The sequence below is a fragment of the Haemaphysalis longicornis genome, unplaced genomic scaffold (assembly GCF_048455015.1).
Source record: "Haemaphysalis longicornis isolate Haplotype H1 unplaced genomic scaffold, Haemaphysalis longicornis Haplotype H1 scaffold_4, whole genome shotgun sequence".
Taxonomy (NCBI): domain Eukaryota; kingdom Metazoa; phylum Arthropoda; class Arachnida; order Ixodida; family Ixodidae; genus Haemaphysalis; species Haemaphysalis longicornis.
In genome coordinates, this window is record NW_027526361.1 from 225827328 (window position 1) to 225841089 (window position 13762).

At 44.8% G+C, this 13762-nt stretch overlaps 1 protein-coding gene across 1 annotated transcript in view; it reads right to left on the reverse strand.

The window, feature by feature from the left end:
* The window catches only part of LOC144180246 (uncharacterized), a 42619-nt gene extending 29500 nt beyond the window's left edge, over positions 1–13119 (reverse strand). Inside the window, exons 1-5 of the mRNA XM_077708626.1 lie at positions 13093–13119; positions 8479–8579; positions 7643–7733; positions 4511–4672; positions 2642–2789 (exon numbers count right to left, since the gene is read on the reverse strand). Coding sequence (XP_077564752.1) covers positions 2642–2789; positions 4511–4672; positions 7643–7733; positions 8479–8579; positions 13093–13119 — 529 coding nt within the window. The remainder of the gene's footprint in view (positions 1–2641; positions 2790–4510; positions 4673–7642; positions 7734–8478; positions 8580–13092) is intronic.
* Positions 13120–13762: the final 643 nt, after the last annotated feature.

The following is a 13762-nucleotide window of genomic DNA, read 5'->3' on the forward strand; positions in this document are numbered from 1 at the left end:
TGTGCAGCGCACGGACCAAATTTTACCGTAACTAAAACAATGAATTTTCATAGCAGTATTTACACGGCAGAAGCCTATGGCATTTTACTCGTTTCAAACCACATCCTCGAACATAAAATTCCAAAGTCCATCATCTACACAGATTCTCTAAGCGTTGTACAGGCACTGTCATCCGGAAAGTCATCTAAAAACTATGTCATAAATGCTCTTTTCAAGGTACTAATGTCTGCATATGCCTCAAATCTTGAAATAACTATATGCTGGGTACCAGGGCATTGTGGAATCCCTGGCAATGAGGCCGCCGACCAAATGGCTGGTGATGCTGCTCTCATGACTACAGTTGACGTTACAACAGTACCTTACACCGACCTAAAGACACACATCAGACGACAGCTTCGTAACACATGGCAATTACACTGGAGTCAACAAACAGACAACAAACTACACGTAATAAAACCACAACTTGGACGCTACATAACTGACTCACACAACAGATACACTGAAGTCGCCCTGGCTAGGCTGCGGATAGGCCACACACATGTTACGCACTCCCACCTGCTCACTGGAACTTCGGGACCCACGTGTAGCAGGTGTGGAAAGGGCCTATCCGTAGTCCACATACTAATCACATGCAAGGCACTTGACACAACACGACACAAACATTTCCCTGAATTATACAGACGACACATTCCTTTGCACCCATCATACTTTTTAGCCGACGAACCAATGTTTTCTAGTCAACGTGTTTTTAACTTTTTAGCTGAGGTAAACTTTCTGCAGCTCTTGTCATATCATGTGTAATCACCCTGGCCCTATACACCAGCCATCTCCATTGTCTTTTGTTTTGCATCACCTTTACTTTTAGTCACATGTTTTAGTACTTATGGTCTCATCATAATTCAGTAACTTCTTCTTTGGCGCTCTTTGCCCATAGTCGGCCTTGCGCCAATAAAACCCAACTATCATCATCATCATCTTGTGTCCCGTCCTACAGTTCCAATAAAATGTACCCAGAATCATTTACAGTGGTTTCACTTTTCAATAAATAGTTACACTCTATACAATAAAGGAAATGAGTCATGTCAGACTAGGTCTCTTTCGATCGGCGTGATGGATAAAGATGTAAACTTCTTGACGATAGTGGAGCCCAAGCAGCTTTAATTAAGAACAGGTTTCAAAATGTGTGCCCCAGTGCGTGTTATGGAGCACCCGGCTTTATTTAAAGAAATTTGAAGAAGAGCCTTCCCGCATTTTTATTTCGGCGCGATATCCTATTCCCAAAAGGGCACGATCACTAGGCGAGACATTCGGCCCCCAGTCTCTCCTCAACATTTTGAAGGGCACAAACCTTTCTGACTCTTGGTGATTTGCCACGAATAGTTTTAAAAGGTGTTACTCGGGTCAAGCAATTGCCAGCCCATCTCGCAAGGGTAGGTCTACCCGTTTGCTCACTCACTCACTCACTCACTCACTCACTCACTCACTCACTCACTCACTCACTCACTCACTCACTCACTCACTCACTCACTCACTCACTCACTCACTCACTCACTCACTCACTCACTCACTCACTCACTCACTCACTCACTCACTCACTCACTCACTCACTCACTCACTCACTCGCTCAGCGTTCAGTCTGCTAGGTTGTTACAAGAGTTAAGTATAAACTAACAGCAATGGAAACAATATCTTTCACATTATCATTTTGAGAACATCACTCGCGATTTTGTCTTGGAAAGTGCAACACTTCGGTAGTGCAAACAAACTGAACCACTTCAGCGAGAAATATCGAGTCGATATGAATCACCCGTATGCGATTCAACTAATCCACTAACTTTATGTAACGGGTCGACATCGCAATGAACTTCCTTGTCAAGCGCTATACAATGAAATTTCTGGCAGAAACTGTGTACGCAGATATGGGAGACCGTAGGGCAGTGCTTAAGTTGTCAATAATTACATTCAACGTCCCTCAGGTTTAAACAGTTTAGAATGTTCTTCGGAAATTATTTCATTATTCGCATGCCTGACCCTTTTTTATACCGAAACGCGCGCATCGAAACGTCCGCGTACTTAAATGTCCGTGTACCGAACAGACTAACCAAACGACCTCTGCCGAAAAAGAGCGGAGCCGAGCTTTTTTATGTGTCTTCTTAATCCCTGTCAAGCTGTTTACCCGCTACTTTTGGTCCAAGATGTCTTCCAGGAAACGTCGGGAAAACAAGGAGGAAGAGTAGGAATAACTACACATTGAATCGGCGCGGATTCGAAGGTTGTCAACCACAAAGTGCGGGGCCCCACACTCCTCCCCACCTGTGACGAGTGAGCTTCGGTGTGAAGGTGAGTTTGAAGCTCCTACTTGGAACTTTCGACGCTGGAAACGAGAACACTTAAGACATTTTTTTTTCATATGGGTCCCAGGGCTGCAGCCCCCGTAGCCCCCCCTCCTTAATCCCGCCCTGCGTGTACGCCATAATGTAAGGCAATCAGATAACTGATCTGTGGAAGAATTCAACGCAGGTTGCAAATACGCCGCCATTCCTTTGTACACGGAACCGAGTACGTGGATCTCATAGTAAGTAGCAGAGAGTCGTACCACAAAAATGTGTTCTTTTTTTTTCAATTTCATTCAGCAGCTCACCTTCGAAGAACAGCACTTCAATGTAGGCATACAGGTACTTTGAGACATCCATAAGCAGATCGGTCTTTCGTTTCCGTCCGACAAGACGGTATGCAATGGTTGAGAGCGTTATCAAACAGACCAATGACGTAATGAAAAGGATCCATGTCTGAAATAAAAAGGATATTTGCATGCGCGATTGAAATTCGGTTGTGAAAATTTATTCTAAATAACTCAACTAAACTTCTATTTCGCGCAATTGTTGAGCTTGTTGTGTTCTTCGATCCACAAGAACAAGATTAAAAGAAATAAATTTAAGGCACAAAAAGATACACAATTAGTTCGTGAAGGTTTACAAATCGGCGTCGGTTTCTTTACAAATATGAGAAACTCTGTGAAAGAAAAACTTTGTAAAATTAGAAGACGATTGAAGTATAAATAAGGGTACACCTCGCTGCAATGGTTTCCAAAATTGAATTTGAGGCCCAACAAAGAGCATATTTATTATAAAGGTTCAAGAGCATGGCTAAAAGAGCTTCAAGGCATATCGCAAGATCTGAACAGTGCATTCAGCTAAATTTCGCGCTTTTATAGCCAGAGCTTTTCAAAACTTCTGTCTTGGAAATGGGGAGGAAGAAAGGCACGGGGAAACTGTTGCCCGAAAGATTGTTGTAAGAACAAGGAAGTCAGTTTGTGGGGATCACCAAGCATTGGCAGCCCCATTAAAGGCATATTTTGGCGAGAAAGCAGCAATGTCACTTTTTTATTCCTCAATTAGTAGAACAGTTTGTTTCGATAATGGCTTGTTGGTGTGTACGTAACCTTCTCGTAGAAGGGGTAAACCTCCAGTGGCGAGGGTCTTAGCCGGAGTTTCGTTTGGGTCGAAGCGTTCTGCAGCAATTGCTTCAAACCTCAAAAATGGGAACATTTTTTTCTTAAGACATGCTTCGCGTGTGCCAAAATACCATAATCATCACCAGACAACTTTATCGAGAAAAAAACAGAAAGAGATATTCACTGCACAGCGATGGTTGAGGTCCTCAATTCAACACTCCATTGCATCTTGCCACCTCTTGGGCCTGGTTAATCAGTTTTCTCTGAAGCTCCAGGTATAAGTTGGCAAGAGCTCTCTCCCTTTGCTCCTGTTTCTCCTCTGGTGTTGTACCTTCTGGCCATGTATCCACAAATGGTATAATGTCGCTTTACAACCGCAATTCTGGAGAGCGTCTTGATATTGTCGTGGATGAATTATATAAGCTGTACGTAGGTAGATTTGGACAGGTGTCCTTTGCATTCGTCGCCATGATATGGCTTCTAAGTGCTAGCTCTTGCCCCAAATCGCAACCATTCAATTACGCTCTGCGAGGAAGGGCGGACCCACTCCAAAGCCGGATCACCAACAACGTGGTGGACCTTTCGATACAGACAACCCAAATCCAGGGCTATCTGGACTACGGATGCCTCCCACCTGGCAGTCAAACAGACAACTTGGATTGCTCGAATAAACGTCTTTACACAATTGACCAAATATCCTCTATCTAAGGCGACACCGAATTGGATTGCCGCACCTGCACTGGTAATGGGTACTGCACGGCGTTAGTGTTATTTACTATGCAACGTTGAGGTGTTTTAAGCCCGCAGCTCTGTAGCGCTCGGTATGAGCTGCGAGCATGCAGCAACCTGATTAGGCGCAGCAAAACTCAACTACCTATATGGCGCTAATCCCTTCTCCCCATACGCTTCCAGTTCGCCGGCGCCACTCCGATTCTACCCACGGGGACCTGCTCCGAGCGGACGCTGAAAAGTCGAGAGCGCGGCCGCCTGGGAAACCAGTTCTTTAACATCATGGTATCCGTAACATACAACGTTGACGAAAAACATTTCACTCACCACTTTGTCAAACATGTTGATGAATGCGGCAGAATCGGAAACGAACGGATCCTGCATACCGCTCACGATTTTCATGTCGTCGGTGAAAAGAGGAGTTGTTGAAGGGAAATGTTTCCATATGGAGTATTCCAGGCTATACGGCCCAGCGCCAACGTCGACTAACTTGAAGGACAAAATACACCATAAGGAAGACACAGATTGATATCTCAGCCAGTAAAAATGCTGAAAAGTGCCGGCTAATTCGATTCTAGTAAGCCTTATTAGCTTACAAACGTAGAATCAAATTTAAGCAGACAGATGATTTTAAATGTATTTGACTTGATATGAATCTTAATGAGTCTTAAACGGCGGTTGAACTGGAACCTGCTGAGCGTGTATCTTTTAGATGAATAAATACAAGCAAAATCCAAGTTGTGGGTGTTTATATGAACTTGACACCGCTAAAACAATATAAAAAAACTGGCAAGCGCATTATCAACTCAGTGAGGACTCTCCAATTTCTTTTTAATGAATTTTTATGGAATGTTAAGGCTTCTTCTGCTGCTTTGCTACCGCCTTCAATACAGGATCCACTATTTCAGCACCCACTGGTCCTTCACCAGCCTGTTTGACGTGACGAATGACGGGGTCGTCACAACCGACGTCACAGCTTTCAGTTACGTTAGTGCTCATGACGCCACTTTCGTGATTACCGTCACATCCGGTTGTGTTCCCACGTACGCCGTAAAAAGGCTTGAAATACTTCCTAACCCTTCTATGGCCATACGCGTTGCGGCGTCCCCACGGCCGCCTTGGAATGCCTTCTTGCAGAACTTTGCGGTGTCGCAAGGCCAGCCCGTTCATGTTCGGTAAGTTGAGTTCATACGACCTAACTTATTTTGTGATGCTTACCACGGAGCCCGCGTTATGTGATGGCATGTGTCCCGCAGTATGGCGTCGCTCTCACGGGCCAACAATTCGAAAATGTTTTTCTCTCTATAAATCTGGCAGCGGGATGAGATTTCAAAAAGCATGGTCTGGCCAAGCGCTCATCACGTAGGTAAGGCCTGGCCACTTCCGGTAATAGAGAGCGCCGCGCCAATGACAGCAGAGACTAAGAGCTGAGAGCAGCAAATCTCTCCACCTGGGAGGAAGGTTACGCTTACCATCACGACCTACTTATTCAACACATCCTCGATCGGCTTTGATCATGATCTCTAGTGGAGTTTTCGTCAGCATTGTCAGGTTTTTTCCACGTGCTGTACTGAGTCTACGACAATAACTTTGTTCTGTAGAGCTATGACGAGCTATAGCAGCCCACATCGAGATTGTGCTGCTACTCTGGCGCGCTCATTCCGCTCCTGTCGGGTTACGCGGGACGAAAAAATACTGGCTCCAATCGACGCTGTGAAGGTGGTTGGAAATCAAAGCTGTAAACGACACCCTCAACAATTGCCCATGCGACGTCACTTGAATTTACACACGTGGCTCTATAAATATCGAAACTAGAGATTTTGCCATCCGTTACTTGGGATTCGCGCCAAAAAGTGCACTTCCCTTCCCCAGCCGCTGTATCAAAACCAGCGTCGGTCAACCCATCTCCACGTGTGGGCGTGGCTTAGTCGCTTAGAAGACGTGCTTAGACAAGAACACCGAAGTGACTTGTAAACGTACTCAGTTCCCGCTGTTGCCGGCCAGTGCGATCACCATCTACAAGCCCCAGAGAGTGACCTACTCGGCAGTCGACAAAAAACACCCCCAAAAGTGGTAAACGCACGTCTTACGCAACGTAAAGTGCCTGACCGCTGACGAAGGCACGCTAATGACACGCTAATAATAATACTCAGCGGAATTAGTTAACGCGGCCTCGGAAAGCCTACAGGCCGGTGTGCGAAAGCAAAGAAGACGAACACGAAGAAAAACTCTAAGTTGTAAAACGCATGCAAAAAACAAAATTTGGATGATTCCACACAATTCCTTTTTTGTGGCGCAGACAACAGAAAACATTCCCTAAATATAGATCGACGTGTAAAGATAACGCATCAGTCCTTAACATGGGCAAGTTGCGAAGGTGGCATTAAAAAAGTGCCCAACGTAGGCGCCATAATCTGCAAATAGCCCATTGTACGAAGCGAGCAGCAAAATATTCTGACTACCTCTGTAGAAAAGTAAATGCAGGCAAACGCAGAAAAAAACGAAACACACCATGCGGCCCTATTCGGGAGGGTAAGCAGAAGACAGCTCCGAGCAAGTGCCTGGAGTGAACTGGCAGAGTGAGCCTTGAAAATATCGCCATCCGCAGAGGGGAACTTATAGGGTCTCTTCGGCCTGAACAGTGGACAGTGCCTGTTACGTTATGTTAAATTCCAAGAACGGTGATATTTTATAGGGATTTCACTAGGCACTGTTGGCTGCAGGTGCACCAAGAAAGTTGTGGAGAAATAATTTGTGGATCTTTTGGCTCAAAACAGAATATAAGGTAATCTTTATCGCGGTTGTCTTTTGAAACGCCCAGAACTTCCGAGGAACGTGAACCTGACTCAGGAGTAGGTAGATAGGGATGAACACAATAAGGGTTGAGACTAGCGTTGCAACGGGTCCTGCCGTTTCAAGGTCGTAGATAAGTACACAATAACATAAAATGACAAAAAATTACGAACTAGCGCATAAATTACGTCTAATTAATGAAAACGCAATCCAATTTCTTTGATAGAACTGATGATGATGATGATGATTAGAAGGCTTCCCTTTTTAGCTTGACGTCGGTTGTGATCAACCGACTTGCCTGTTTGTGGGCTGCAGTCCTTTTTCTGGGGCGACATCACCGTATCTTAACAGATTTCGGTATTAACGCCAGGTTGATACTGAAACATGTCGAGAGAGGGCGCCACAGCACCTTTGGCGAATTACTACTGCGCACTTGACAGCCTTTACGTTGAGTGGAGCTGCTCTAATCTTTTTTTTTTTTGGCTACAATGAGAAAACTCCGCCGCGGCGAGTACAGAACGCCTGTGTATTGGCCCACGCCAAAGCGTTTTAGTAGTTATTAGATTTTCGCACAGCACTGAAGAAAACGTTCGTGCATGATATTGGTTGAATCTGCCGTTGGTTTACTAGGTTCTTGGGAAAACTGGTACATTGCTTGGAACTTACCCCCTTGTCGATCATCATCAGTGATCCGACGAACGTTCCGTTGGCTGTAAAATCCGCAAAGTGGCCATCGTACGGGTAAATAACTTCTTGACTTGAAAAGAGAATAGAAAAAAGAAACAGGAGTGTTCAAAACAACGAGCTAAGAGAGTGGCGACGGCAGCCACACTCGTGAACCTTTGAAGAGTGAACCCAAACATCAGAAAACCATTATGATTCGCCTAACTAAGAAGGATCCTGCACAAATAAGCATGTATGGTTTGCACTTCCTTGGCAAAGATTATTTTACGACCCTCACGTGAATCTTACTTTCCTGAGGTACATTTATTTCCCACGGTGCCAAGATCTACAAGTGTCCGCCGAGTTGCGCTCCATCGTGGATGCCAAACTATACGGTAATGACTTAGTGAATCTCCGACAAAATACGGTACTTGTTGCGTTGGTTCTAAATCAAATTCAATCTAAGTGTAATGCTTCAATTTCTACTTATTACAGTACTCTACTCTACTTGTACTATGCCCTATTCTGCGCGAATCAACCTCCCCTTCGTACTATGCCAATTCATATGCGCCAATTATGCCCAATTTGCTTTAAATTCTTCGGGACTTTGCCTCCCTCTGCGCGTTACCATGGCGTCACTAAGAATTCAGTTCGCCATAGAGTAAAGCACTCTTCCTAGAAAACTGGCACTTTTAGTGTCTCCCTTGGCTTTTAAAAGCCCGAGTCACGGTCCAGCATAGGACCTTATGCGAGAAAAGTAACGTCTTAACCATACTCGACGTCTACATCATTTGTCAGCTTACCTGATCTAAGAAACGGCATGCTTAATTCTTACTTACGTTAAATTCAAAGACGTCGTGATATTAGATAAGGCATTTCCGATGAGGCCGCCCAGCTTCCTGACGCCATTTTCTTCGTACACGATTGTCCACGGCGGATACTGCAGATGGCAAAATGGTGACAAAATGATAATACCTGCGCCATACGAGCATAATGGCCCAAGCACAACGGACAGTTCGTTGCAGATCCGTGATGTGTTCATTAGCAGTGATATCGCCTTGGCCCAAAGCGAAGACTAACGCTTTCAACGTCGCCCAGCCGTTGCTGATCACGGAGACTGCTTGCAGTTACGCGCGCACGAACACGCGCGCCAAGCCACTTTTAAGAGCCACAGATGGGACGGCAGCCCGTGCGGTCTTTGCGTCCTTTCGTGCTTCTGTCTATTTACGCTTACAAATAATGCTGATGTTAATACACCCAGCACCAACATCCCTAAATGCCCCCGACAACGAAACAATAAGCTTGATACCGAAAAGGGAGGATTTGATGAAATTATGTTAGTTTATTGAGTGCGGTATGGTTTCATGCGTGAATATTACATAACTGCGATATTACATAACTGCAGCATTTGTGGCGCTGAGAGCCCGCTGTTGTTCCTATGGTTGCAGAAAGTCACTCCGATAGTTTTACTTATTGTGGTGACTATGTTATACACCCGCCGTTGTGCCTCAGGGGCAAACGTGTTGTGCTGCTGATCCCAGGGCCGCCGGTTCGACCTCAGCGGCGGTGGCTGCTTGTCAGATTTGGGCGGAGAGTGAAAACGCCCGTACGTGAAAGATCCCCAGGTGCTCCAAATTAACTCAGAGTCCTCCACTACGGCGCGCCTCACTGCTTTGGCGTAGCTTCCGCGCGTTAAACCCCCAAAATATGAATCTATTATACATTTCTTCACTACCCATTTTAGTGCACTGGATCTCGGGAGTGCTGCATGCGTGTGCGTGCAACAGCAGTACAACGTCCAAGTTAAGCAATTTGTCTGTGGTGTCTCTCCCCTCCAGCATTAACCCATTTATCACAATAAGTATTTTGCTGAAAATGAATTTTTATTCCTGTTTTCGCGCTGTGCACTGAAGGATATATGGGACGCTTTGTTGTTCTGTACTTCTGTTTTTTTTCTCGGAACTGCTCGTGCACGCACGCACGCACGCACGCACGCACGCACGCACGTGCAAAGCTGTTTCCTTAGCACAACCTTCGCCCTTCCTGCTACCTTCATATTTAATGCCACGAGGCTTCCCTTCCGATGACCGCAACGGGTTCTTCTGTACTGCGCTACTATTTCAATATGCACTCCTGTTTCTAAAAGGGCTCTGAAGCACACTCAGCCGATGCTTTGGAACACACGGTGTTTCTAAAAGCACGGTTACAGTAAACGAATCTCGCAAGAATTATGTAGCTTCGGTCACTACCAAGGCAGACCTCGTACCTTGCTATTTTTTTCTCCCGAGTCCTTGGTAGTAGACCACTGCCTTAGAACGGTGACCGGTTTCAGGTGGAGGTGACAAGCAAAAACTTCCATGCCTCAAGATTTCAGCGCCCGTTAAAAATTCGCAGGTTGTCAATACCCCTGATACACTAGCGTGAGAATGTCATGTGAACGAAATCTCATTTGACTCACAGGCGGAGTTGTGCTGCTTTACTGGGTTTTGAAATGCCATTCGGCTAAAATGACATTCGAGCCAAATGAGCACCCAGAGAGACATTTCGGCTCGCGAATGCTATTTCAGGAACTCTCGCGCACAGCGTTCCAAGTCAGCATAAATAAAAACATTGCTGCCGTACTACAAATAAGCAAAATATTCTTAATTGTGCGACTTTGTGTACTTCTCGTTCACTTAAATCGTGACATTAGATGTAATAACGCCGTACTCTCAGCACCGGTTCGAGGAAGCGACAAACCAGTGTGGTCAGACAGCCCAAAAAAACCTCGGTAGCGATTGAGAATTAAGCAAAAACCGTGTCAGAGCTTACGTTATTGATAATTTGATATAATTTTCATGCCAAAGACTGCTGCCAAATTCGATTGTTGCATTATTGTGTAAAGACAGAACTCGTCAGGAGCGGCGCCATGCAGCACGGCGAGCGATTGTTAAGGCTTTCAAAGGCCATCGAAGTTGTAGTGGAGCACGGCGGATTCTGAATGGCATTTGAAGCACACCGTTTGATTCAAATGACATTTATTTTAAATGACATTCGGACCCTAATGTAGCCGGAGTATAAAATCAATCCTCACCCCTCCCTTACGACGCGCCTCATAGCCCATGAGTAACGTCGTCGCACTCAAACGCAATAATATCTGCAAAAAATTGGGAGAATTCTGTACTAATGCATACCATGCTAATGCCGCTTGTGTGGAGTGTGAATTATTTACAGCCAAATATGGCTATGAGTAGCGAAATACGTTGGATTATTTTATTTTTAACTTTTTTGTTGCTTGTTTTTCCCAATGATGTAAATATATACCATTACAGCGATGAAATGTCTTTACTTCGCTAATTATGCTTTTTCGAAGATGCAAGGCGTACAGCAGAGTTTATTCGTTTACGCTATTTTCTTACTCGTACTTCCAGAGTTCTTGTGCGGACGTTTTTGTTTAGTCTTCGGTTTTATGGAAAGATGTATAAGATCCATAGTTTCGTTTTTGTAAGATGATATTTGTGAAAATTTTGCTTCTTCGTTTTTTATGGTTTTTCAAGGTTCCGTCCGACCAATTACCTCCATTTACGGTATTATAACCATTGAACGCGTTACTTTCGCCAAATGTGGATTTTTGTAGGAATGCAGGGCGTTACACGGTTCACCATTTTCGGCATTTTTTCATTCGTTTTTTTGACGTTGTTTTACGGACCTTTTTCGTTTATTCTTTGGTTTTTTTGGGGGGGGGGAGATGTATCAGATGCATATTTTTTATTTTGTGAAATCATTTGCGTAAACATTTTATTTTTCTACTTTGCTTGCTTTTCGACTTTTCAAAATTATGTCCAACCAATTATCCCCATTTACGCTATCATTACAAAGAAAGGTGTCACATCCGCCAAATCTGCATTTCTGTGGAAATTCAGGGTGTTACACGGTCTTGGCTGTGGGTATACTCGGCCGAGCATACCCACAGCCCAGAAAATAGCGTTTTTTTCCCGAACGGTAACAGGCATGGTGAAGCATATGCAGGCTTCAAGCAATAGTTGACACACCGCGAGGCTCACTGACTAAGGCATTGTGCTGCTGATCCTAAGGAGAAGGGTTTGATCTCGGCCGTGCTGGCTGCTGTTCTGGTGGAAGCGAAAAGCAAAAAAAACTCTGCGTGTGTCGAGATTTCGGCACGCTTTAAAGATCCCCATGTGGTCCAAATTATTCCGGAGCGATCCACTATGGCACGCCTCATAGCGCATCAGTAACTATGGCGCGTTTAGCCCCACAATCAATCGTTGAAGATATATGGTTGGCTACCGTGCCTCAATTCCCTCTGCCCGTGGCGTTTGATCGGCATGCATTGACCTTTGGCGCAGTCTTTTCTGGAAAGGGCCAATTGTATTAGGAATGTTACGTAGGGATGAGCGGAACGCATTGTTTCCCCACCAAAAACGTAACGGAGGATTGCCTATATAATCAACAAAAGAAAAATAACGAAACGGCTCGCTTACACCGCGGGATAACATAACCCTGCGAGACCATGCGGGGTCGACAGAACAAACACGATACGATTCACACAGCAGGGTTCGCGGAAAGATAGATATAATCAGCAAAATAACCAATATGGAGCAAATCCTCGCAGTTGGTTCTAGGGTTAACATGCTCGCTTCTGTACTGGGAGGTCAGCAACCAGCCCTTATTTTCTTCGCTTTTTTTTAAAGGCAACTCGTCAGCCCCTTTTGTTTCGAAAGTCCGCGTCTTGTTATTCTCGCGTTCATTTAATGCTAAAAGTTACGCTCGATTCGAATATACAAGGAGTAGGCCTCTTCTAAACCTAATTTTGACCTCCGAACTATTAAACAAGTCAATGTACTGTCAGGTAGGATTTGTCATGAACAGCAGCCCTGATTACTAGGTAACATTGAGTTGCAGAGGGGTCGTTAACATTCCGAACCAAATTCGCACCTGTTTATCAAGTTTGTGCTATTGTAAGTTGAAAACATTGTCTGTTATTTGAAAACCCGTCCGTAAACATTCATAGCAATGAATAAAAAATTTCAGATATGTTTGGCAGTGACTATGTTAAGCAGAAAAATGACCTTCTTTTTATGAGCTCTAAGTTTAGTGACAAAAGAGATATGGCAGACGGCGCCGAAACACTTGTTTGGCGGTATGACTGCACTTGGCAGCAACACTTACACGGGCACTCCAACAAAGCAGTTAGCACACGAGATCTGATAACTTCTTAACGACGTAATGAATTGTTCCTGTCGTACAACAGCCATACCATTGTGGTAGCCTTGTGCTCACCAGCTCTAACTGGTAGCAGTTTTAAAAATCGTTCTGCGTTACAGGAACTTCCAGCTAACCAATCTTTCGACTAAGCCTCCAACTTACTGGCCTTAACAGGGTGTCTGCGACAGGTATACAGGAAGTGAAGCGAAAGAATAACGACTTCTCACAATGATCGGGAGGAAGCTTACCGGAAAAGCAGAGATCTTGATGTTCATGTTTGTGGTACCCAGAGGGCTCGTTGTCGGGGCTCCACGAAGAATCCCTTAAATAGTATTGCGATCCCATGACCACCTCGTAATGCGATCAATCACTTGACTCGTGGAACCTTTTCCCAAGCTGCTTCGAGCTAATCACGTAGACCCGAGTTCACTATGTCAAGGCCAGTCCTTCATTGATACAATGTTTGATGAAGAGAGGTTTTTGTGATGATGACAGCTTTGGTTCAGTTTCCAGAAAGTATGAACAGCGCCCGTATCGTCCATTTTTCTTTGTCCTTCGTCCGTTTGCGTGTTAACGCTTCAACATGAATACCCACAAACTCTCCCAGCTATCTGATTTGTTGCAATATGAAACTAAGGTTGGTTGCTTGAACCGATTCGAGGCAAATACCACAATTTCTGACTAGGCAACTATATCTTTATCTTTGCAACTATCGAATCACGCACCGCGGGTCTGTACAGCAAAGACGGTTGTTTATTAGAGACACACAAAATCAGCGCTGCGATCTGGAGGAACGTTCCTGCTTGTCTGTACACAGTGCGCGCTGTCATAGCTGCATTTGCGACGCACGTGTTTGAGATATTGTCTGCCGCCGATTGTAGCACTCCGGCTGACATTTGTATCAAAGTTGTAGTCGTG